Genomic DNA, 22276 nt, shown 5'->3' with positions numbered 1-22276 from the left:
TGAGGGAGGTGGGATATGATGATAGAGACTGGATTAATCTTGCACAGGATAGGGACCGATGGCGGGCTTATGTGAGGGCGGCAATGAACCTTCGGGTTCCTTAAAAGCCATTTGTAAGTAAGTAAGTATGAGAGGACGAGATATCGGTCGTAAGGAGGAAAAAAAAGATCCCCCAGAGATATGAACAACTGAGAAAGGAAGGAATAAACAAGTGACTATATAGAGAATCGCACAGTGATGGTGGTGGGGGAGAGAAGGAGGAGGAGAAAGATACAAGACAATGCCGCGACGTTGACGGTGATATAGTAAATCGTAGTGGCAGTGATAGTGGTGTTGGAGCATTGAAAATTTAATCAGCTGCAAGTATGGGGGTCACTTCTCACTCCTGTCTCGAATTCAGAACGTCTGCAGCCGCAGCTCCCATTAAAATTTTGTCAGTTCTCCAAAGGCGGTCTGAACTGCCAATAAGCTCACCGTGTCACGGGTGCAGAGCCTATTTGCCTCGATCCGCATTAATATGTGCTCTGACTGGTGATGGATGAATGTGCCTGCGTCCCTCCGCGGCGGTGATTTATCACTTTTAGCTAGACTGTGTAGTGCTAAACTGTAGTGCGAGAAATTTCCCTCCGAACTCACGAGAGTTTCTCTTATATATTTGCAGTTTCCTTCCAGTCCACAAGTCTGTGTTGCGTCGGTTGCAATGCGAGCCACCGATCCAGGGATTATCGGATTCGAACCCGGCAGAGGATGATGAATTTGAAACCGATCAAATTATTTTGGATGAGTGGGAAATAAAGCTGTGGTTTCCTTGTAGATTGGCGGCACATGAAAGAATCTTGTTTCTGATTGAGGGCTCCAGGCAAAATTTGTCTACCATTTCTCTGCCGCATTGAGTTACAGCCGTGAATAATCTCTGCATTTGGAAGCGTAGTTAAATAAAATACTTCTACTCCAATCCAATTCTCTCGGACGGATCCTTTGCACATACTATAGAGTATGTTTTATTACATTGATCTGCTCGCATTCTCATTACACAATTGAACGGAGTTACGCAATAGGAGACCAAGCGCCAAAAACCTGTTTCGAGATATTGGCCATTGAAATAAATCTGTTTTCTTTTATAAAACATTTTATGACAGAAGTATTATAACATTCACACTATTACAAAAAATAGCACAAATAATACCAAAAAAGGCTAACCGATTTTTAATCAGAGACCAGCAGTTGGATTAATATTTCAAAGTAAAATAAATAAATGCATTTTATGCAATAAACGAATTTCTGCTTATAAATAGCAGCAAAATTCAGATATTGCATTCTTCATTTTTTTCGAGTTAAATTAGCCTGCCATCAACAGATTTGTGCAAATATCTATTTTCTTTCAAATTGTCGGTTGGTCTGTTATTGCGTAACTCCGTCCAATTGATTGACTGTTGCTATGGTAGGCTATATATATATATATATATATATATATATATATATATATATATATATATATATAATTGAACTGAATAATTCGTCAATTTTCTATGTGAAATTATGCCGATTTCTTAGTCTCCCACATTTTTTAATGAAAAAATAGTTGGAAACCCTAATTACAGCGATTAACAGAGAAGGGATTGTATGACTTGATTGAAATGAAGAGAAAATTATATCTCTTGCATAACGAATCTATACGTAGTAATGAGGACAGTCTAATGAGAAGGAGATGGTGAGACAATCATTCGAAATTGGGAGAAAAAATGTCTTCCCCATAGAGAATCTGTGGGATAAAATAAACATTATATTGACGAACAGGATGAGTGTTAATTTTACGTTCAATTACTCTGCATTCCAGTAGCTACATCCAATGTTATTCCTCATATGCATGAGAGTGATGATACTCTTTTATTTCCGCACTTGTTCCCACTCCTGCATTATCAATGCCTGGGCTAGTTCGGGATACGTGATTCCAGAGGATTACCGTCGGTCCCGCACGTCCATTTCCAATCTGTATACCGTTTTAATAATTCACAACTCCTCCGCTTTCTCTGTGAGTGCTCAACTGTTTACGTAATATTTATCATCTTGTCAGCCGCGTTACCAGGAAACGAGGGCCGAATTCGCCAGTCACTTGTTCATTCTCGCTCCCTGCGTAAGTGGCGGCAGATGGTCATTTTGTTCTAGTATGATGCAGCGTAAATGGGATCCTACATGGTTCATGAAACTAATAATATACTTCTGGGTCTTCATTCACTGGTGATATTATTATTATTATTATTATTATTATTATTATTATTATTATTAGTAGTAGTAGTAGTAGTAGTAGTAGTAGTATTTTATTTAATGATGGTTCGAAATGCAGGGCTGATGTAACGTTAACATAGAAACTGTTATGGTATGGTAAAATACCATATATCATAGTATGATAAAATACCATAACTTCAATATTGTGAATTTTATTAGTAACAACAATGTAATTTATTCGTCACAACAATAATTCCTTTCTACAATTCACCTTAAACGCTCTCGTCAACAATTGGATCTTCACTCAACACAGTATTCGTTATAGCACTCCACCGACGACAATGACAATTTACTTGGACTATTACGCACAACAATGAACTGTTAATCTTAACTAATATTTACAAAGCACTATTTACAAATCAGAACTATCAGTTCTCAGTTCACAGTTCTTCTATCTCAGTCACTCGAGTCCACAGTATCTCGAACCACAGACCTTCAGAGACAGTTCACTGTACTCGAACTCGGGTCCCTCCAACTGCGGTCCACTGCACTCGAACTCAGGCCTTCGGATGCTGACGCAGATGCGGACGCACACTCGAGTCGAACTCCGGTTGGCTTGACTGGCTTGCTTGCTCTGGCTTACTCACTGACTGAATAACTGAAAACTCTAAAACTGAAACTGCTCGAGTTCGCTGGCGCTTCTTCTTTTATAGCAAAATCATAGTTGCGAGAAATTTCTACAGGTGTGTAGAGAATTATCTCGATATCTCCACTTCGACGGACTTCTGGAATAGTCGAGAAGGTCGTTCCACATTCACTGCGTTAAGTAGCAGCTGCGCGCGCAGCCTTCCCTCGCGTGTAGGCTCCTTTCCCCTTTCCCCGTGAAGCCCGCGCGATATGCTCTCTCGCGGGACGCTGGTCTTGAGTTCGAATCTCACGTCGCTGTCACAATATTAAGGGGTTAGGTACAGCTTACAGCAGTAAAATTTTTGGTAATATTCAACTTTTTTTTTCTCCATTACTGTATCTTGTACAATAACGAAAATTGGTATGTGTAAAACACTGTCCTTCTGCTAAATGAAAAAAAAAATTATTAAAAAAAAATTATATATATATATTTTTTTTTCAAAATTCAAAACGATGGCAGTTTACTGTGCAGTAATGAAGCGTTTCCCTCATAACTCATAAACTTGTTAACTTTTTCATGTTCTCTCTTTTTTTATTTTATTGCTGAAACTCATGTTTACAATATCATGCTCTTTAAACTCCATTCCTTAATAAATAATATTTTTGTTATTTTCTGTTTGAAGAAAATACTGATATTTGACCATTTTTAAAAATGAATTTATTTTTTATCAGACAATCTATCAAAGGTAGAGAAGTGATCTTGCGTCATATTGTAGATGTGACATGCATAAATACACACAAAAAATTTCATCACAGAATGTTGGATAGTTTTTTAGTTATGTGGGAAACGCTTCATCACTGCACAGTGAACTGAATTTTGAAATGAGTTCTAGGTCCAACGCTGAAAATTACGGAGCATTTCTGCTTTTTCGGTTGGGAGGAGAGGTGGGGGAATTAAATACGGGCCTTCTCGTTTCATAGTCAGACATGGTAACCGTTACTCCAGGTGGGCTTAAGTGTACATTAGTTTTATTGTTCATTACTTCGCACAATGCCTTTGTAATTGTAGATATAATTTTATTGACACACTAACCACGTTTGCTGATTTGGCAGCAGACATAATAATTAGTAACCGGTTTGGAAGATTGCCCTAACGGTAATATTCGCGATCGTGTAGAGGAAATAAATTGTTGCGAAAGGTCGTAAAAAGTTTGAGGAAACATGTGTCACTTCCGTGATAATTTTTATTAATTTTTATTTTAAAATCTTAAGTCCAATTTTTCTGACTTTATTTTGGTATGTTCCTTCTGTGATTTAGAAGCGATATTTTAAAAATGTAATAATAATAATAATAATAATAATAATAAGAGACGAAAAGAAAAACACCGATATTACAGTAATTGAAACTTTCTATTGCCTCCCTAAACAATAATTTTTAAATTTATTTTTTAAAATAAGGAGCATTAGCAAATTTAATATTTGGTAATTTAGCTGTTATCTTGTTATAGAGCCTTGGACCGAATTTGCTTCTGTGATTATAAGCTACATTTGTAGTACATTTAGCTTCTGCCAAAGATATGAGGCGTTTATAGCTAAAGTGGATCAAATCCATGAGACGTACTTTTGAGATAATAGGACTTAAGGTTAACTTGCTCTAGTGGATTATCTAATTTCACTAGCAATAATTTTATTACTCCATCTCAAATTCTAGATTTATAAATTATAAACAATTGTGATGTTAATTGATGCAACGCTTTGGTGACTTGATCCACTATGGCTCAGAACATCGTGAACAAATAATCTGAGCCAAAAGTGACTAGTGTCACTTCCCGGCGAATGCTTGGAATTAAGATTTGATCCATTACTGCTCTGAAAAGATCCAACTTCAGATAATCAGAAAATTAATTAAACTCAATTTATGAAAATCTGTGACTTGATGCACTTTAGCTCTGAACGCCTCATATGTTTCCTGCTCTTTTAGTTTTATATTAAAAATACAAATTAAATTTATTACGGTTTTTACGTACGAAATTCAATACGACATTGTTGTAAATTTGATGGGTATTATATACTTTAAATTCAGAATAGAACAGTTCTGAGGGATAATCAAGAGGCTTATTAAGGCATATTTTATTATTCTTTTCTGTAGCAGTGTTTTTGGCATGAGGGAGATATGAATTATCAAATACAAGAGTGAACCAAGAGATTTCATATCAATATATGTCAACAAAAATGGTACAACCGCAGTTTTAGTACGATTTAAGACAAGTAGGTTGGATTCAAACTGATTTTTAATTAAAGTGATGTCATTATTTCCATTAAGGTATATATTTCATTTATTTATTTATTTATTTATTTATTTATTTATTTATTTATTTATTTATTTATTTATTTATTTATTTATTTATTTATGCCTATAACAGTGCAAAGCCCCAATTACAATAGACAGTACAAATATTCGTTTAAAAAAAACATAGAATTGCATATAACATGAAAAAGAGATGAAACAGATGCAAACGCAGGATACAAGTGTAAATACAAATTAAAATGGAAAATGAGAAAAGGAAAAAAAAAGAACAAATAGACACTACCTAAATAAAAGACACAGATATATATTTAAATGAAAAATACAAAATAAAATAAATGAAAAATAGTTAAATATAGATATCATAGCCAAAAATGTAAAATGTAGCTATAATTGGCAAATTACAGAGTAACAAATAGCAATATTATATAAAATCAACTACCTTCAGTATATTAATAAGAAAATGTTTGTATTCCATGTAAGAAATGCAGAAATCTAGATCTCATGTTTTACATAGTTCATTGAAATTTGAACACATTTTTAACACTGGTGAATTTTTACGTGATGAAGTGTTTGGTTTTTTTATAATATAACAATTGACGATTTCTTAAATGTGATGTTCTAGCGTTAATCTGGATTTGTGATAATATTTCGCTGTTATTCCGTACACCGTTGAATGTTTTATACAATAAAAGTTGCTCAGCAAGTAATCTACGACTGGCAAGAGACATTAAATTAAATTCAGCAAGTAGATTGTTGTACGAAATTTTGTTATGATATCTTCTAAAATACAGATATTTAGAGAATCGTTTTTGAATTTTTTCAATTTGATTACTATGTGATTTGCAAGTGGGGGACCAAATTACAGAGGCATATTCCAATTTAGCGCGAACATAACAATTAAAAAGGTGTGTCGAAGTGTTTTGTAAAGTTTTTGAATTTCAAATAATAAAACCCAGACTTTTGAAAGCATTATTTGTTATATTAAATATGTGATTATCAGGGAAAGGATTTATATGTAAATACATATTTACTTATAAAGCTAATATAATTTATATTTTGCATTATCTTTATGTTTCACAATGTGTAGGGTTGAAAAATCCTACTTTTATTTTCCATATTTTTCCATATTTTAGAGTTTAGTACATATTTTCGTTAATTTCCATATATTTTCCATATTTCATATAAAACAGTCCATATTATATTAGGTTTAACAATAAAACAAAACAAAATTCCATTAACTTTTAAAAATACATTTCAACAATAGAGATTTAAACACATGTTCAGTAATCCCTTTAACATCAGAGTTATTTGAAAATTAGCAGTCCTATCAACAATGGGAAAGTAAGTTACAAAACTGTATTAATTTAATTTAAAATTTTTAACAGACTTCAGTTGTGCAGCTCAACAGTTAAATGCCAGTCAGAGTACACATAGGTTCAGTTTTGTAAATCATACTATAAAGACGGTAAATATGCCAAAAGTACGTCATTCAGTCAATTTAAAATCAAAACTAACAAGTTACATTTCAGAATTTAAAGAAGATGGTTTATCAACTGACAATAAAATATTATTTTGTAATTTGTGTCAGTGTGCAGTATCATCTACACAAAAGTTCCTGGTGCAACAACACATTACAACTAGTAAACATCAGGCCAACAAACAACTAAATTCCAAGCAGAGACAATTGTTTTTAACACAACCAACAACATCGAATGTAAGATCTGAGTTTAACATCGACCTGTGCCGTTCTCTCATCTCTGCTGATATTCCTCTCTACAAACTAAAGAATAAGGTCTTCAGGGAATTCCTTGAAAAATATACTCAACATACAATCCCGGATGAGTCAACACTTAGGAAGACGTATGCTCCATCCATCTACGATGAGACAATACAGAAGATAAGAGATGAAATTAAAGATAGTTCAATTTGGGTTTCCATTGATGAGACTCCCGACAAAGAAGGTAGACTTGTTGGTAATGTAGTTATCGGTTTGTTAAGTGAACAATATTCTGAACGAATTCTTTTACATTGTGATGTTCTAGAAAAGTGCAATAACAAAACTATAGTTAAACTGTTCAACGAAGCTATGGGTATCCTGTGGCCAAAGGGTATTATGTACGATAATGTGTTATTCTTTATTAGCGATGCTGCCCCTTATATGGTCAAAGCTGGACAAGCATTATCTGTTGTATATCCTAAATTGACTCATTTTACTTGTGTGGCGCATGCATTTCATCGTGTGGCAGAAGTGGTCAGAGACAATTTCCCTAAAGTAGATTTGTTGATTTCATCAGTGAAAAAAGTATTTCTCAAAGCTCCCAGTAGAGTTAACGTGTTGAAAGAAATGTACCCTGAAATTCCATTGCCACCAAAGCCAATTTTAACTAGATGGGGTACATGGCTAGAAGCAGTTGAATATTATGCCGAACATATAGACTCTATTAACAATGTTCTCCTTGCATTGGACTCTGAAGATGCAGTCTCAATTGATACTGCGAAAACAGTTACCTGTGACATAAGTGTGAAGAATGACTTAGCTCACATTCAGCATACATTTTCATGCATCATAAAAACGCTCAAAAGTCTCCAAAATAGGCACCTTTCACTATCTGAAAGTTTTGAAATTATAAATAGTACTGTGGAACAACTGAATCGTGGTAGAGGTAAAGTTGCAGATGCAGTAAGAGCTAAGGTGGACACTGTACTTTCAAAAAACCCTGGATATGAAGAACTACAAAAGGTTGTTGCTGTGATGAGTGGTGAATCAACAGTGAAGATTAACTTGGACTTATCCCCAGCAGACATTGTGAAATTGAATTATGTACCAGTTACTTCTTGTGACGTCGAACGCTCTTTTAGTCAGTATAAATCTATCCTCAGAGACAATAGAAGAAGATTCACTTTTCAGCACTTGAAAGAAATGTTTGTAACCTATTGTTATGGTAACAGACAATAAAAATTGTGTTTTGTTGAAACTACATTGGAAGATAAGGTACGTCCATTATATTTTTTGTTTAGTTTGATTAAAATGTACCAATATTTAACGTACATAGTCATTTTTTTATAATTTTAAGTCCATATTTAATTCCATATTTTGGTAAAAATCCATATTTAATTCCATATTTTGGTAAAAATAACTACATATATATTTACATATTTCATATATTTTTAGTCCATATAAATCCGTTCCCTGGTGATTATGAAAAGTCAAATTATAATTAATAGATCATCCCAAGTTTCACCTGCGAAAATAACAACAGTGTCGTCCTCATACGAAAATATCTCACCATTGAATTCTTCTAAACTAATTGCCGTAAATCATTAATATATATTAAAAACAAAATAATAGTACCAAGGACAGTCCCTTGTGGGACACCGATATTAAAAAGTATCAAATTAAAGTATCATTTTTTCAGATTAAGTCTAGCTTCACTGCAGTCACTTGTTAGCCTCGCTGTGACAGCAGTTTTTTTTTTCTCCATAGTATGACGCAGCGGTTATGATTGCTAAGCTGAGCACAATGTTGGGCTAGCTGGTGGGAATGCCAATGGATTGTAGCGCCAATTTACGACCTCCCTCCCCTACACGTGCTGTCGTTCAAAGTCCCCGCGGCGGTCTCATGCTTTACAATTAGAGCGCTGCTCTTGATTCCAGTAAGGGCTGAGCAGTCGCTGGAAAAGACGGCAGTGTCCACTTACATGGAATTGCACTGGCCTTTCCCTACAGGAAATAGGAAAGATTAGTCAGTAAAGTCCTGCCAGGTGTCTGTGAGGTGAAAAATGGGGAAAATTATGGTCACGTTGTGGACGTATCTCCACATTATATTTGTTCAGTTCAAGTTAAAGTCGGCCGACAGAGTATCGGCCACAGTTCACTTTAGGATAACTTACTTACTTACTTACAAATGGCTTTTAAGGAACCCGAAGGTTCATTGCCGCCCTCACATAAGCCCGCCAGCGGTCCCTATCCTGTGCAAGATTAATCCAGTCTCTATCATCTTACCCCACCTCCCTCAAATCCATTTTAATATTATCCTCCCATCTACGTCTCGGCCTCCCTAAAGGTCTTTTTCCCTCCGGTCTCCCAACTAACACTCTATATGCATTTCTGGATTCGCCCATACGTGCTACATGCCCTGCCCATCTCAAACGTCTGGATTTAATGTTCCTAATTATGTTAGGTGAAGAATACAATGCGTGCAGTTCTGTGTTGTGTAACTTTCTCCATTCTCCTGTAACTTCATCCCGCTTAGCCCCAAATATTTTCCTAAGCACCTTATTCTCAAACACCCTGAACCTATGTTCCTCTCTCAGAGTGAGAGTCCAAGTTTCACAACCATACAGAAGAACCGGTAATATAACTGTTTTATAAATTCTAACTTTCAGATTTTTGGACAGCAGACTGGATGATAAGAGCTTCTCAACCGAATAATAACACGCATTTCCCATATTTATTCTGCGTTTAATTTCCTCCCGAGTGTCATTTATATTTGTTACTGTTGCTCCAAGATATTTGAATTTTTCCACCTCTTCGAAGGATAAATCTCAGTTCACTTTAGGATATTGGCAACAACTGTTATAGACTTTATAAGATTGGTATAGTGCTCTCATTCATTTATTAGACAAGCGCCTTCCTTTGTTTTTTGGTAAGTCTTTTTTGCACTGTTATTCACGTGGAGGTGACAAAAAATTATATTTAGAAATGCTGAAAGATTATTGGCAGTGAACTGGTTCCGCTTTCTTTTGTTTGGAGCGGTAAAGGAATTAGCAACAATGTTAGTAATCCACATGGAGGTAACAAATACATACTGTTTGGAAATACTGTAAGATTATTGGTAGAGGGCGCCACACAGGAAGTGGATACAACATTGCTACATGTGTATTTTTTTTAGTAGATTATTTTACGACGCTTTATCAACATCTTTGGTTATTTAGGGTCTCAATGAGATGAAGGTAATAATATCGGTGAAATGAGTCCGGGGTCCAGCACCGAAAGTTAACCAACATTTTCTAAAATTGGGTTGAGGGAAAACCCCGGGAAAAACCTCAACCAGATAACTTTTCCCGACCGGGAATCGCGGCCAGACGCGCTGACCATTACTCCACAGGTGTGGACGCTACATGTATGTATATATATATATATATATATATATATATATACATGTAGCAATGTTGTGTCCACATTATGTGTGGCGCCATTAAGGCGAGTTCAAAAATATACATTACTGAGCTGTCAAATGTTGCTTCTTTCCTTGCGACCAGAGTAGTTCTGTTGTAGCACATATCCATTAAAATTTAATTTAATGCAATATTTGAATAAAACTAATTTGGGTAGATTCCGAATTCATCTCCAATCTCTGTTTTTCTTTCGAAATAAAGATATATTAATTTTTATTGTGGTTTAGTGGGAGAACAGTGCCTATTAACTGAGTTTTGTGAAACTTGGACTCTCACTTTGAGAGAGGAGCAGAGGTTAAGGGTGTTCGAGAATAGGTGCTTGCGAAAATATTTGGGGCTAAGAGGGATGAAGTTACAGGAGAATGGAGGAAGTTATACAACGCAGAACTGCACGCATTGTATTCTTCACCTGACATAATTAGGAACATTAAATCCACATGGGCACGGCACATAGCACGTATGGGTGAATCTAGAACTGCATATAGTGTGTTAGTTGGAAGACCTGAGGAGAAAAGACCTTTGGAGAGGCCAAGGCGTAGATGGGAGGATAATATTAAAATAGATTTGAGGGAGTTGGGTTATGATGGTAGAGACTGGATTAATCTTGCTCAGGATAAGGACCGATGGCGGGCTTTTGTGAGGGCTGCAATGAACCTGTAGGTACCTTAAAAGCTATTTGTGAGTATTATTATTATTATTATTATTATTATTATTATTATTATCCGACGGCCGGGTAGCTCAGTTGGTAGAGCAGCTGGCTACGGACTGGAAGATCCGGGGTTCGATCCCAGGTGGTGACAGGATTTTTTCTCGTTGCCAAACTTTCAAAACAGCTCCGAGGTTCACTCAGCCTCCTATAAAATTGAGTACCGGGTCTTTCCCGGGGGTAAAAGGCGGTCAGAGCGTGGTGCCGACCACACCACCTTATTCTAGTGCCGAGGTCATGGAAAGCATGGGGCTCTACCTCCATGTCCCCCAAGTACCTTCATGGCATGTTACGGGGATACCTTATTATTATTATTATTATTATTATTATTATTATTATTATTATTATTATTATTATTCGGTAATGGATTGATTGCTCTTTGCAATTGAATAGTCGATTTTATAATTTTAATGTAATTTAATTACAGCCATAAACATTAAAATATATGGTATGGGCATAGTCAATCAATAATACAAAATTAATATAAAATTAAGATTAAAATAATTGAAGGGTTCCTGCTTGTTCAAAATATTCACCCACACTATAGAAAGGATTGTCGGCGAGCCATCTTCGTAAAATATTTCTAAATCTAGATAAATCAGTGTAATGAGCGTAATGGGGTAATTTATTCTTCATTATGCGGTTACAAAATCTGTTATTGTTTATGTAAACAGTGATTTCATTTGCAGTAATGTTCATCTGCACTCAAAATATTTCGACGACCTCTTTAAATTCCTCTGTCTCCCTACTCGACGTTTTGAGGATGGGTTTACATGTATTTAAATGGCAGAGGTCGGTCAACATGATCTCCGCATCCCCGTGCACTGGCCTTGAGCCACAGATCTAGGTGGCCGTGCCGTTGTTTGTGGTTGCCGTAGCAACAACCCAGTTTCCAGCATCCGGCGAGAGAGCGCGGTGCGCGTCTCGGCTATTGATTGAGATGCCTGCCAGCTGGCCAGGCGATCTCGCGCGCCTCAGTTCGGTGCGTCATGCCTTGAGTCGAACGTTGCAGCGTGCTGTGTGAGCGGGGATGGAAGGTGCGTGCATTCCAGCCACGCACGTGCGTGTGTGCTGTTGTGATGGTGTCAGTGTTTGGGTCTTTTACCTCTTGTGAATTTGTTTTGTATATTTTAATTTGTTCTTACTCCTGTGGATGCTGTGTTTTGTACGTGTCGTAAGTGAGCGGAGTATTTGAATATTTGTAGAAATGCATGCCACTAATAAAGCAGTCAATTGTGCGAGCAAATGCTGACTGAAAATTTAGTAGGGTAGGAGCCCCAATGATTGATAGTAATTTAAATATATCCCATTTAATTTCAAATTGGTTTTTACAATCAGATTCCGGAATTTTCTATAGAATTTTCATGTATTGTGTACATTATGTAGGATTTTATTGTAAATTAGCAGAAAATCAAATAATTTGTGCGAAATTTATAGCTTCAAGTTTTTAATTTAATAAAAGAAAATAGGCTGTAATGAAAATTCGAATGAATAACACCTGCCTGCGTTGTTTTTGGAAATCTGTGCTAATTTTAAATCTCTTGTAAATATTTTACGTGCGAGAAAATTGACTATAATGAAAATTCGAGTGATTAACACCTGCTTTGCATTGTTGTTGAAAGTCTGTGCTAATTTTAAACCTCTTTTAAATATTTTATATGGAATAAAATAGGCTACAATGAAAAAATTCTAGTGATTAACAGCTGCCTTGCGTTATAGTTAAAAGTCTGTGCCAATTTTAAATCTCTTCTAAATATTTTATGTGCGATACATTATATTATATTTTACTCCCATATGTACTGCGATTTCATTCTTATATCCGTGTCGTAAATGAAATAGGTATTGAAGTAATATATAGAAGTGCATATATTTATAAAAAGAACTAAATTTTGTGCGGAAAGTTTAGTAAGTAAAAAGCCCCAGTGATTGACAATTTAGAAATTAGTAGATGTACCATATGCTTCCTACAGGCACTTTTTGGTCTTATCTCTTTTAAATTAGAATTCTTTACTAGTATTCTATGTAGTGAATACATTGTGTAGGGTTATTTATAGTAGTTTTATCATAAATTAACAGAAGATTAAAAAAACGCGTGGGAAATACTGTATATTGCTGTAAACTTAAAATAATGTTGTAACTGATTTAAAGAAAATAGATTATAAGAAATCTCTAGTGATTAACAACTGTTTCTCTCTCTTGTCGGGTCTCATATCTGCACCATAAATCATTGAAGTGGTTAATTAATTGATAGAAATTAAAAGGAATTTCGCCAGAAAGCAATGGGAAAAAATTGGCAATGAAAGCGCCACCGTGGTTGATAGAATTTTTAAGAATAATTTATATCATATGTTAAGTCAATTGATAAAAGCTATATATAATCATTTCACGGGTTTTATTTTTAATTTTTTTCTAAGGTGTATATTCAGATAATGTAGTGTAGAATTTGGTGTAGTTTTTTATACACAAATTTAGAGAAGATTCAGGTAATCTCCAGTATAACTAAATGGAAGGGAATGAGGTGTAATCAAATGAAAACTCTCTTGAAAATCTGTTCTGTAACTTATGGTATGAGGCACATTAAATAGAGAATGGAGGGAGATGACCGCGTGAAAAACCACAAGGCACGAAGTCCATCTTATACTTCTGTTCCCATAGTACCACGAGTCAGAATAAACTTTTGATGTCCAGTCGTTATAGCTTTTCTTTATTTAACTCTTAAATTGGCTAAACTTCATTTCTCACACTAGTTTATTAAACCTTGTCGGACTGTAAAGAAAACAACTATCGCAGTGCCCATATTTTGTATGTTGTACAATATTATAGTATTTTGAAATTTTAATTTTTCTACCAATTTTTTTTCTATTCTATTAAAATTATAGCATATAGCCTATTAACCTGTTGTATCCTATAGGATACTTTGTCAATTTAAGGATTAACTCAAACGTAGACGTTTCATGTCAGAAGCTCAATGTGTACCCGATGGAAGAAAATAGAGTAGCTGTTTATAGCGAAAGCTGGTGATTAATGACTGCGTCTCATTCCTGTTGATATACTGTCTAAATCTCTTGTGAATTTGTTCTGTAATTTTAAATTTATTATATCAATATTTACTATGTTATTTCTCATTATATAGGTTATGTTTCATAAACCAACGAAGAGATAGAATAATAGATCTTGTATTCACGAAAGCACAGGAATCGTGCCTGTGCGTGCCTAATTAAAAATTAATTGTTAGGGTAAAAGCCCCAGTGAATGACAGTTTTTAAATCAATGTATTTCTCATACAATTATTATTATTATTATTATTATTATTATTATTATTATTATTATTATTATTATTATTATTATTGGTTATTTTACGACACTTTTGCAATTGCTATGGTTATGTAGCGTCTGAATGAAATGAAGGTGATAATGCCAGCGAAATGGGTCCAGAGTCCGGCGCCGAAAGTTATCCAGCATTTGCTCTTAATGGGTTGAGGAAAAACACCGGAAAAAAACCTCAACCAGGTGACTTATCCCAACCAGGAATCGAATCCGGGCCCGCTCGTTTCTTGGTCAGGAATCCTCCCCGTTACTTCACAGCGGTGGACCTCATACAATTCCAAAGTGCAATTAAGTCAAAGCTTGACTACATATCATAATCATATTCTGTTGGTGCTTCATGTAGGAATTTCCTGCAGTTTTGTCATAAATTAAAAGATTAAAACCAACAGATTTATTATCAGAGCGTTGTATTCAGGTAGTATATGATGCAGACTTTTTGCGGAGCTTCGAATAAACTTAGCATCATGTTGAAGTAAGTGCAAGAAGAACATAACACTAGAAAATGGAACAAATTTTGAGCACAAATTGTAAAAGATTAGAGTGTATATTTTCTCAATATTTTGTATTATCATTATTTTATACTCTGAACACTTTCATCAAAGTCAACATATTTGAACAGATTTCATGCATATGCCTATGAGTCTCGTAGTTTCATATATATGAGAAATTAAAACAATCAACAGTAAAATATTGTATCTATATGCCGATCATGTAAAACTATTGAATAATAAACAGTTTCAGTTGAAAAAATGAAAGTGAGTATGGAAATTGGAACCTAGGATTTCTTGGCTGTTACTTTCATCACGTTAATCATCCAGCTACATGGCTTTGAAGCTGCAGTTATTGATGCATAGCCAAGGAACCTAATGACGGCAATCTTACAGTTTCTTAATAGCTGACCTTCTAGACCTGTAACTTTGACTTTTTTCAGTCTGCTGTTGGAAACCTGCAACTTTAACTTGCATGAAAATATATTTTCACATCACTACCTGCCATATCACTGCAATTCCGTTCATAATTAATCCTAATCATTATAAGAAACGATTCCGTGACATAGCTCCGTTTCTAAAGTGACAGTAGTTCCCAGTCAAGTGTTGTACTTCTAGCAGAAGAAGTGATTTTTACTGCGTTCTCAGGTCTGTCTGTTTACCCACGTGGAACATTCCAGCTCATTTCTCGCGAAGGACTGTCTGTCTACTGGACCATTACGTGATACTCAGCAATCCAGCGTTCTCAAACAGGAGTCCGTGACCAGCCGATGACTTTTTGTGACAAGTATCAGACAGTTTGTTGGTTTAAGTTTATTTAACAGCGAGACACTCTTAAATAGGGGAGTAGTGGGTACAGTGAGAGACAAAATATTAAGACATATGTATGCAAGTGAAATTTCAGGTATTTTTAAAATCAAGTGCAATAGAAATATACATTAAAACGTGGAGTACAATAATACATACACAGAAATGTTAATAGATAAAGGACATAATATACAATGCGTGTTTGTAAAAAAAATGCAAATGTCTCACTGTTCCCATTCACGAGGGTACAGTGAGACACCTGTGTCTATTAACGGACATTGAAATTATTTACATTTATTTCAAAAGAAAAGAAAGCTTGCTTCTCTTTATCTTGCCATGTTCTGTAGACTTATTTAGAATCATTTTGATGTCTGACTTCGAAACCATTGAAACATCTGTAACATTTGGAAAAGTGAATTTTCCATGGCTTTTCAAACTTTTGCAAAAAAATAAAATGAATTTTTGGTGACAACAAAGCTAATAATTACAAGAATTTAATTTAATTCTATATTATTTCTTAATATATTTTTTAAATTTTGTGGATAATTTTTTATATAATTACTGTTTATTTTTGCAAATCATTGGTAAATGGGAACAGTGAGACGTCTCAGTGTACCCTTCAATGGCATGTCTCACTGTTCCCTTTACACATAGTTTGTTTAAAAATGGCGCCATCACTTCAAAATCAAAACAAGAAAGACGAAACTTTGCAAAACATAACGTAAAATACCATAGTATTAGGTAACAAAACATTCATATTTCTATTTAATTTGTATATCCAATATAACCTTCATTAAACACAAGCCAAAATTTTACTTCTAGAGTGAAAAATTACAAATTATTTTTTCATCATTCACCTTTATAACTAGAATCAAATCGAGTATGAAAATACTGTTACTTTACTCATGCAACATGCAACTCCACTGTTACAAACATTTCAACATCAAAATTTACTATCTAATAAAAAATGTCTTACTGTTCTCCCTGTCTCACTGTACCCACTTCTCCCCTACCTACTAACAAAGCACGCCGTTTACTGTTACAGCATGGGACTAATATTACGACATTCATCGGTCTTCCTCTTCTCGTGACTGAAGAAATTAAATTAACATCATTCTTTCTGTAATCATACTAATTCTGTTGGGTTCGGTTAAGTTTGGTTATTTTAGTTAGCTTAAATTACAGCTGTATTTAGTGCGTCGCGACCTGTTCATAGTAATTTACTAAGTCCTCTCTGAAGTCTTCTTCTATAAACGCTCTACTCATTTGTTTCTGAGTTGCTAGGCACCGTTCGATATTTTTTATATCTGTTGTTGGTTATTATCTTCATGTTTCTCATTGGAAATATACGACGATACAATCATAATTCGAGTGATTTTCCGTTTATTTTGGAAAAAAATACGAGAGTCAAAATCGGTAGCTGGAGAAATAGGTGAAGTGAAGATGAAGGTGAAGAGGTGCTCAGTTATAGGATGGCATCAAACTGGTTTAAGCAATTCAGCGATGGAGATCTAAATCATAAATATAAACCTCGCACAAGAAAACCACCTTTTCTGGAGAATGAGGCTATATTTATTTCTTAAGTGGGAATCGAACCCGCGCTCGAGCGCAACTCCAGTTCGGCAGGCAAGCGCCTTAGCCAACTGAGGAAAAGTATGTTGAAATATTACAAATAACTGCTCTAGGGTTGTAATTAAAACTACTCCCGCCATCTACCGACACCTATGACAAACGCCTTGTTGAGAATCAGCTGTTCATAGTCGCTCTACTCGTTTTTGAAACTTTTTCTCGATTTGTAAAAAGCACTCTCCAACCTTGTATCGTAATACTACTATTACACTTGTATAAGTAGACACGGAAATTCTGGAAAGACTTCCATTGGGCTAGAAAGAATTGGCGAAGGTGGAATAGGAACTACTTATTTTATTTTGGCTTCTCGAATTCATTGATGCTATGAGTTCAGTGACGCCAAAGGATTGTTCGGAGATTTCAATTGTTCTTGGGAATCCTGGAATATTTGTGGAATGGATGGCTTTGGTTTTTCAAGTATTTCCTGTAAAATATTGTATATCTATTGTCTCCTTATAATATCTGAAAAGCCTGGTTCAGGAATAGTTACGCAAATAATATTAGCGGAGGGAAAAAATTCATGCTAAATATATAATATATAATTGAAGATTACAGGTGTCACGTTTTACTGTTTTTACATGAGAGCAAGATGAAAGTTTCAAGACCCATTATATTCTATTGTCTTCGGTTTATCATTCTTCAAATTTATTTTGACTAATAAGATTGTTATTCTGTTCAGTTAAACTACAGAGATCTACACTACGTGAGCTATTACGTGACATCTAAAAGAGAAAATCGATAATTTTGGACTTATCACGTTTTTCACCTGTGCTCATATATAATGCAGACTTTTATGAAATGTGACAGTTTTACCGAAACATTATGAAATATAAATTTTTGGCGTTAATTATTGCATTCTATGTTGTGTAAATCCTTGATTCCATACCTCAAACAGGAATAGTTTAGATTTTAGAATATGAAATTTCATATTTTGTCTGTCACTAGTTATAAGCTACATCTGCGTTGATAGCCAAAGACACAAAACCCTATTGACCTGTAATGTGTTTCGAACCTGAAAGTGCTTGTGAAGCATTGTGAACACGCACGTGGACTGTAATAGACAAATCACGTTTTCCCTGTGACATGTCGGCCGACTCACTTTGGTCACTGCTGACCAGGCTATTTTAATTCCTAGAACTGCCACTCCCTAAGCTATTACTGTTTATGGACGTATGCTTGTGTATTTTTGCCTTAGTCATAAAATTCTTGTATTTCGACGTTTTTGTTGCCAGGTCTTGCATTAATTCCAGCTTAATTTCTCTCCATCACGCGGAATTACTGGCATGCTCGTGACGAATGTTTATTGGGTCGATTTTCATTACACTGTCGCAGAAATTTTCAAACTGTGGTACGTGAGCATATAATGTACTACTACTGCTGCTGTTACCATTGAATGAATTAATTACAAGGGAAGATGAGACAGAGCTACAGGGTTTTCAGAAGTAACGCATAATTGTAGAGGATTTTTTGACAGAAAGCTAAGGTATGTCAAACCTTGTTATAGTATATAAACAAAATTTTAAAAAGCCTGAAATCAGATTGCCATAGATTTGGTCCTCATAATCGTAGATTTGTGAATTTTTTTGTGTGGAATAAGGGAACGTTTTACACATGAATTAGTTGGCATGTTTGTTATCTATTGATTGTAAGCCTGAAATTAATATTTCAATTTTGAAGGTATTTTTTTACATTACTTTCATATCACTTTACATTGGTACACTTTGTTTGTTGTCCCCCCCCCCCATTTTATATATTTCTGATCGTAGTGAAATTTCGGACAATTGAAGGGTTGATAGCAAAAACCGGACAAGTCCAAAATATTAATTTTTCAGAAAACTAAAAGAACTGTCCCTCACGTTTCTCATACAATATAATAATCTAACTTATTTTATACAGGAATCTCATATATCTTGGCGTCGCGGTCTAAGGCACCCTGCCTAGGACTCGCGTTACAGAATGCGCGCTGGTTCGAGTCCTCATGGGGGAAGACATTTTCTCATGAAATTTCGGCCAGTGTATGGGACCGGTGCCCACCCAGCATCGTGATGCACTGGGGGAGCTACGATAGGTAGCGAAATCCGGTTGCGAATACCAGCTAAAACGGCTGGGGGGATCATCGTGCTAACCACACGATACCTCCATTCTGGTTGTATGATCGTCCACCTCTGCTTCGGTATGTGGCCGTGAGGCCAGCAGCCGGCTGGTCGGTCTAGGCCCTTCACAGGCTGTAGCGCCAAGGATTATTATCAACATACAAAGGAATACTTTATAAATGTTTTATTAAATTAAAAACTTAATGTTGGAATCACTTTCTGAACAAGAAAATCAGTATTGTAATGTTTATATTTTTATCTGTCTAAATTTATGTCCTTCAGCCTTTGAATTCTTGGCACGTCAGGTAGGCCTATATTAAGTATCGAAATATAATTATTCTAATAACACAATGAACTATGCTCAATAATAATAATAATAATAATAATAATAATAATAATAATAATAATAAATTATGGGACCTTTGGGGAGGCCGAGAGGTAGGTGGGAAGATAATATTAAAATGAATTTGAGGGAGGTGGGATATGATGGTAGAGACAGGATTAATCTTGCTCAGGATAGGGACCAATGGCGGGCTTATGTGAGGGCGGCAATGAACCTCCGGGTTCCTTAAAAGCCAGTAAATAAGTAAGTATTATTATTATAATAGCTATTTTCACACGTCGTGGAATCAGTTTCCCAACATGATTCATATCTTCTTCACCTTTAACTTTGAAATTTATTATTTTATCTTCCTTCTTTTCTTTCCTCTTCTTCTTCTTCTTTGGCCATTGCATTTTTGGATCTGGTTCATTTTGATGATTAGGCCTATTCATTTATAAAACGAGATATTTAACCAATAACACCGACAGTAACAGCTAATATGACGATAAAACAAAAGAAGACAATGATAATGCCATCTTCAAGATATTTTCTAACAAAAACCGGATAAGTTTGTGACTTGTCGTGTTTGCTAGAAAGACATAGAACTAATCCGCTTTTTTGCAGAAACGCCTCATTTTCAAACACTCATCTCAATGACACAAATCCGGTTTTTGTCGAAACTCGTTATGCCAATAGATGCCACTTGAAACGAAGTGAAGAGAACTGTACTTTGCTCAAAATTTGTATTTTTGGACTTGTCCGGTTTTTGCTATCAACCCCTTCAATTGCTCTAGTAGTGCTAATGCTACTGATATTTACTATTTTTAGTTTTATTGCTACTGTTACTATTAATGCTGCTACTGTTACTAGTACTGCTGCTATTATCACCACACGTAAAGTATGCTACTGCTACACCATAACACTTAATGTCCTTGAACTGCCTTGACCTAAGTCTATATCCGGGGTTTTTGCTGGAACACATGTGTCTCTAGTGACGCAATGCTAGCCTTGTAAGACAGAAATGAGTATTATATTCACAAATGACAGATACTCATGCTGTATATGGTCTAAAGTCTGTCTAGAACGTAATTCTAACTCAGGACCGTGGCTATCATAAATTTTTTTAACATTGGTGAAAAAGGATTTAGTTAGTAAGTCGTGGTTGATGTGGAAATCGCAGTTGCCCAACCAAACGATCCGAGGTTCGATTCCTGATGTGGGCAATGGAAGAAATTTATCTTCCGCCTAAACAGTGGCACTGCATCATGCCGATCACATGATCAGGAAGGCCTTTGTCTAATGTAAGATCAGATGAATCTCCCTTCCTTACCCGTAGCGGTGTGTAATGGTCAGTTGAGTGGGTAAGAAAGAAAGTAGCTACTGTACTGTAAAATAATTATCCTATTGTATGACAAACCTACGTGCTTCATATGTTACTACATAGAGTCCAACACAGATATGAAGAAAGCTCTGTATAACTATTCTATTCTCTTATACATAATTCGAAAACCAGTTTCAGAGTCTGGTGATGCACTTCTTAATTTTTTTCCTTCAAGGGATTACAATCACTTTCGAGGGTTTCATTTCTCTAATATTGATTTTTAGCTTTATATCTGTGAAAGAAATGTTAAGATATCTATAAAATTGATCAAGTTGTGTATTAAAATGTCCTGCCATGCAAACACAGTACCAGCCAGCAATCTATATAGCTCATTTTCTCAAACCTTCGGGGAAAAAAGGGAATTATTTTTCATTTTCCTTGTAGCGTTTTAATATGAACTTTATACCTGTGAAAGAAATTTTAAGATATCTGTAAAATTGACCAAGTTATTGCATTAAAATGTCCTACTTTGCGAACACCAGCCAGCAATCTGTATTACGCATTTTCTCAAACCTTCGAGAGCAAAAATAAATTATTTTTCACTTTTCTTGTAGTGTTTTACGAATAGTCGCTATGAACTTTATATCTCTGAAAGAAATTTTAAGATATCTGTAAAATTGACCAAGTTATTGCGTTAAAATGTTCTACTTTGCTAACACCAGCCAGCAATCTGTATTGCTCATTTTCTCAAACCTTCGAGAGCAAAAATAAATTATTTTTCACTTTTCTTGTAGTGTTTTACGAATAGTCGCTATGAACTTTATATCTCTGAAAGAAATTTTAAGATATCTGTAAAATTGACCAAGTTATTGCGTTAAAATGTTCTACTTTGCTAACACCAGCCAGCAATCTGTATTGCTCATTTTCTCAAACCTTCGAGAGCAAAAATAAATTATTTTTCACTTTTCTTGTAGTGTTTTACGAATAGTAGCTATGAACTTTATATCTCTGAAAGAAATTCTAAGATATTTGTAAAATTGACCGAGTTATTGCATTAAAATATCCCACTTTGTCAACACTAGCCAGCAATGTGTATAGCTCATTTTCTCAAACCTTCACTTTTCTTGTAGTTTTTTACGAGTAGTATGAACTTTTTATCTCTGAAAGAAATTTTAAGATATCTGTACAATTGATCAAGTTATTGCATTAAAATGTTCTGCTTTGCAAAGACAATACAATCATCAC

The 22276-nt window shown here is 35.1% G+C and overlaps 1 protein-coding gene across 4 annotated transcripts in view; it reads left to right on the top strand.

Annotated features, from left to right (window-relative positions):
* trc (Serine/threonine-protein kinase tricornered) overlaps positions 1-22276 on the top strand; it is a 489712-nt gene that overhangs the window by 411931 nt on the left and 55505 nt on the right. The window contains exon 1 of one of the 4 annotated variants that reach the window (XM_069830380.1): positions 11929-12081. The exons of the other annotated variants lie outside the window; for them this stretch is intronic. Within the exon in view, the coding sequence (XP_069686481.1) occupies positions 12075-12081 (7 nt within the window). The 5' untranslated portion in view covers positions 11929-12074. Of the gene's footprint in view, positions 1-11928; positions 12082-22276 lie in introns of those variants that run through there. 4 annotated transcript variants of the gene reach the window in all.

The sequence above is a fragment of the Periplaneta americana genome, chromosome 7 (assembly GCF_040183065.1).
Source record: "Periplaneta americana isolate PAMFEO1 chromosome 7, P.americana_PAMFEO1_priV1, whole genome shotgun sequence".
In the NCBI taxonomy this organism is placed as follows: Eukaryota; Metazoa; Arthropoda; class Insecta; order Blattodea; family Blattidae; genus Periplaneta; species Periplaneta americana.
This window is presented reverse-complemented; position numbering and strand designations above follow the sequence as displayed.